This window comes from Equus quagga, unplaced genomic scaffold (assembly GCF_021613505.1).
Source record: "Equus quagga isolate Etosha38 unplaced genomic scaffold, UCLA_HA_Equagga_1.0 HiC_scaffold_7536_RagTag, whole genome shotgun sequence".
Classification (NCBI taxonomy): domain Eukaryota; kingdom Metazoa; phylum Chordata; class Mammalia; order Perissodactyla; family Equidae; genus Equus; species Equus quagga.
Window position 1 is genome coordinate 1 of NW_025794551.1, and position 4,762 is coordinate 4,762.

The following is a 4,762-nucleotide window of genomic DNA, read 5'->3' on the forward strand; positions in this document are numbered from 1 at the left end:
AGGCAGGATTCAGACTCCCGATCCCGAACGGGAGTGAGACGTGGAGTCACTGAGCATTCAAAACTGCCTCAGCCAACCAGTGCCTGCTCACCGTGCATCTACTGCATGCACAAAACCAGTGTTATCTGCAGCAGAGGAAAGAGCAGTTTATGAAGCTGCATCTTTCTGGCTCCTCTGTTTTATTTCTCTTGGTCTTCATCACACTTTCCTTCTTCTTTGCATTCTCTCCCTCTTCCTTCTCCCCTCTCCTTCCTCCTTCCCTTTTTCTGTGGTTCTAGGTGTGCCAGTCCGTAGAGTTCTCTTGGATTTCCTGCCTTAAGAGTCTGGGGCAACTTGGGAGGGCCTCTCCTCTCAGCTCCCAAACATGCATCACGACGTGAGTGTCACTGCTTTGGACACCTCTGAGTTTCCTGCTTGTTTCCAGAACCCCTCAATCCTCGGGGTTGACCTGGGAGGGGACTCAGACCACCTTGCATGCCCTTCTCCTCCCCTTGTCTCTTCCTCTCAATTCCCAGACCCATTGCCCTCCTTGGCTGGAGGAAACTTACTCTGTCATAGGCTGAGTTTTCCGTACCAGTGTCTTCTAGGAAAACTTGACTTTCAGATCTCCAAGCTTTTCTTGTGGGCTCTAAGGTAATTTTTAGAACTTAGAAATCCCCTTTTGCTCCCAACAAATTCTGCGTTTCAAGATTTTGTGTAGTGAATGCAAAATAGTCTCAACTGAGCAGTGGTTTCCTGAGTCAAGCCAGCATCCGCTCTTCCCCTGAAAGTTACCGATCTCATAATTAGGGGATCCTGGGACATTAAAATCTATAAAGGTAAAAATACATGATTCTAATATTTTAAAATCTACTGCTTGTTATCCAATCATTCAACAAAGATGAATTGAGTGAAGTGTGTGGCAGGCACCTGTCCTGGGTCCTGAGGACTCAGCCGTGAGCAAAACAGACCAAAACCCCTGCCCTCGATACGCCTGTAATTAATGAACAAAACGAGGAGCTGAAGGGGAAAGAGAGGAACAGGAAGGAAGATTGTGAGTCTGGGGAGAAAGAAAGATACACACAAGAAAAGAGAGCAGTAGTTATAGAGAAATAGCAAGGTATATGTGAGGTACGGAATACAAAGATTTCCTGAAAGGGTAGGGACTGGGAGCATGAGAAAGAAATCACTAACAGGGGGAGATGGGGTTCACTGGGAACCCAATTAAAACTATTCACAAATCACTCTTTGGCCCAGGGACATCCTCAGCTGTACACGAAATCCAACAGAAGCTCCAAGTCATGGATCAGGCAACTCAAAGGATGGATGACTCAACCGGGAACTCAGAGGTCATGGCAAGGGTCCAAAAAGCGAGGACTGGATGTGTCCAAATGTCTGCATCAGAGGATGAGGCTGGTAATGGAATCTGCCGTTTGAATGCTCAGTGTGGGAGGGTCTGTCATGGAGCGGGCACAGGGTTGGGTGGACGTGTAAAGTTAATAGTGAAGGAGGGAGAAGTGCAGAGAAAGATGGTGAGGTTTGACAAGAGGGACAGAGAGGGAACAAAGATCTGTTGCATCTGAGGAGGTTTTGCGCAGAAGCAGCTGTGTTCCTAGGGTCCTGCTGACCTCAGCTGTGACCTGGGCGGCAGCTGTCAAACATTTTGGTCTTAGGGCTCATTTACAATCTTAGAAATTATTGAGGATCTCAAAGAGTTTTTTTCATGTTCTTTATATCTATCTGTATGAACCTTATTAGAAATTAAAACCGATTGTTTAAAAATATTTAGGTATTAATTGATTTAAGAGTAACACTAAATCAATCACTTAACATAAAAACATTTTTTATGAAAAATAAGTATCTTTTCCAAATTTAAAATAATTAGTGAGAAGAGTGGCATCATTTTACATTTTTGCACATCTCTTTAATGTCTAGCTTAATCAAAGACAGCTGGGTGCTTTTTTTAATCAGATATAATTGACATAGTATGTTAACTTCAGATGCACAACATAAGGTCTCAATATTTGTATATATTGCAAAATAATCACCACAGTAAATCTAGTTAACATCTGTCACCACGCATAGTTAAAATTTTTTTTCCTGTTACGAGGATTTTTAAGATCTACTCTCTTAGCAACTTTGAAAAATACAGTACGGTGTTATTAACTATAGTCACCATGCTGCATATTACATCCTCGTGACTTATTTGTCTTATAACTGGAAGTTTGTACCTTTTGACCCCTTCACCCATTTCATGCACTCCAACCCCTTGCCTCTGACAATCACCAATCTGTTCTCTGTATCTATGAGTTCATTTTTTGGTTGTTTTTTTTAGATGCCACGTAAAAGCAAGATCACATGGTATATGTCTTTCTCTGCGTGACTTATTTCACTTAGCAAAATGCCCTCAAGGTCCAGTCATGTTGTCACAAGTGGCAAGCTTTCCTTCTTTTTCATGGCTGAATAACATTTCATTGTATGTTACACCACATTTCCTCTATCCATTCATTCATTGATGGATACTTACCTAGCTGCCATGTCTTGGCTATGATGGTTCAGTGAACATGGGGGTGCATATATCTTTTCAAGTTAGTGTTTTCATTGCCTTCAGATAAATACCCAGAAATGAAATTGCAAGATCGTATGGTAGTTCTAGTTTCAATTTTCTGAGGAACCTCCATACTGCTTTCCATAGTGGCTGCACCAATTTATGTTCCCACCAACAGCACACAAGGGTTACCTTTTCTCCACATCCTCGCCAACAATTGTTATTTCTTATCTTTTTGATAATAGCCATTCTAACATCTATGAAGCTCTATCTCATTGTGGTTTTGATTTGCATTTCCCTGATAAGTAGTGATGTTGAACACCTTTTCGTGCACCCATTGACCACCTGTATGTCTTCTTTGGAAAAGTGTTTATTCAGATCCTCTACCCATTTTTTAAATTGGATTGTTTGTGTCTTTTGCTGTTGAATTGTATTAGTTCTTTATATATTTTGGATATTACCCTTTATCATAGATATGATTTGCAAATACTTTCTCCCAAGGACATCTAGTGGGAGTCAGTTATCTGAGCCCCTGGACCAGAGGCTCAAAGTGAGGTTAGGAACCCCTGGGGGGTATCTCTGAAACCCTTTCAGTAGATCTTCAAGGTCAAAACTGTCTTCATTAAAAGATGTTATTTGCCTTTTTCTCTATGTTGACCTTTGTACACATGGAGCAAGACCCACAGCAGGTAAAACTGCTGGTGCCTTAGTACAAATCAGAGCAGTGTCCCTGACACTCAGGAGTAGTCATTGCATTTCTTCCCCACCATTTACCATAAAAAAAAGCCAGTTGCACATAAGAATGTTCTTAATGAACCAGTAAAGGTTATTAATTTTATTGGATTTCTGCCCTTGAGTACACATCTTTTTAATAGTGAAACTTCTTTTCTTTTAGTGTTTAACACACATATCTCATGTCAATGTTATCTATTTCCCTATCTTTTAGCTACGTAGTGCATTATTGTATGGTTAACCACAATGTAATTAAATAACTACCTACTGATGGACAGTTATTTACAGGTTTTGTATGAAAATGGAAATCGTATTTGGTTGTGTTTGTATCTTTGCACACTTGTCCTATAATTTCCTCAGAATTAATTTCTAAATGTGAAATTACTTGGTCGGAGTCTATATATCTTAAGTTTTATATTATATACTATATGTATTATATTATATAAACTGTTCTGCAGAAAATGTAATTGTTTACATTCCCTGTAACAATATATTTGATTATTAGTCAAACTAATCAAAAACTTTGATTATTAGTGGTCTAAAGATGATTCTTAAATAAATTTTTCATTTGCATTTTCTCTTTGAGCATTTTCAAATTATGTTTTGCCCACTTTCCTAGTGTACTAATCATCTTTTGCTTTATTTATTAAAAATATTAACTTTCTAATGTTACATATTGAAATTTTTCTGTTTTGTGTTGCTATTGTAAGGATGTTTTTCAAAGTATGAACATTATAATTTTTTAAATAGTCAATCTGTTCATTTTTTACCTGTATGATTTCTGGCTTTGAATTTCAGCTAAAAAAATATTTTATATTTATGGCTTGTAACAATCTTTCTCTAAATTTTCTCCTAGTCTTGAAAAAACTAGTTATTAATTTGGAAAGTGGCATATTTTAAATGTTAATAATTAAGTATATCTCTGTTACTTCTTTATTCAGTCCTTCTTTATTTCCAAGTAAAATGGAGTACTTTTTTCAGATAAGGCAAGATGGTTTTCTTGCCTTCAAAAGGGATGGAAAGACAGTAAAAGATTTACTTAAAGGTATTGAATCTCAAGCTTGTAGATCAATATTTATAGCCATAGACATGACTTTTTCTTTTTCTGTTTTAGAAAAGTTGAGAGAAAAATGTAGCCAGTCAAGTCCACAAAAAGGGCTGTCAAGAGGTAAGCACAAAGCACGAGGTCCTTACTGCCTCGGTGCTCATCTGGGTCATCTCGTGGCAGACCAGTGTGGCCTCCTCTCCAGCCACACGGCCACCCGGGTATCAGTGGAGCACGGCAGCCCCACCCCTGTCCCCAAGCCACCCAGTCAAAGGACTCCTGTTCACGAAAGAAGGACGACCCAGATGCCATGCTGGTTCAAACAAGCATCTTTTCTCTTATCACTGGGAAGGAATGGAGGTGGGGGTGGACAGAAGGCACCAGTCCACTTTCAGATTAGGACTGTGTCCAGTCCAGGATCAGAGCCAGGAGGAACAGACAAGGCAAACCTGAATGGG

General features: G+C 39.4%; 1 protein-coding gene across 1 annotated transcript; it reads left to right on the forward strand.

Moving 5' to 3' along the window:
* Positions 1-969: 969 nt before the first annotated feature.
* On the forward strand, positions 970-4,747 carry LOC124232555 (sp110 nuclear body protein-like; the record flags this gene model as incomplete). The annotated part of the gene is made up of 2 exons (XM_046649512.1): positions 970-1,395; positions 4,374-4,747. Coding segments are annotated over exons 1-2 (588 nt in total), but the record flags the coding sequence as incomplete, so codon positions are not given.
* Between the last annotated feature and the right edge of the window lie 15 nt (positions 4,748-4,762).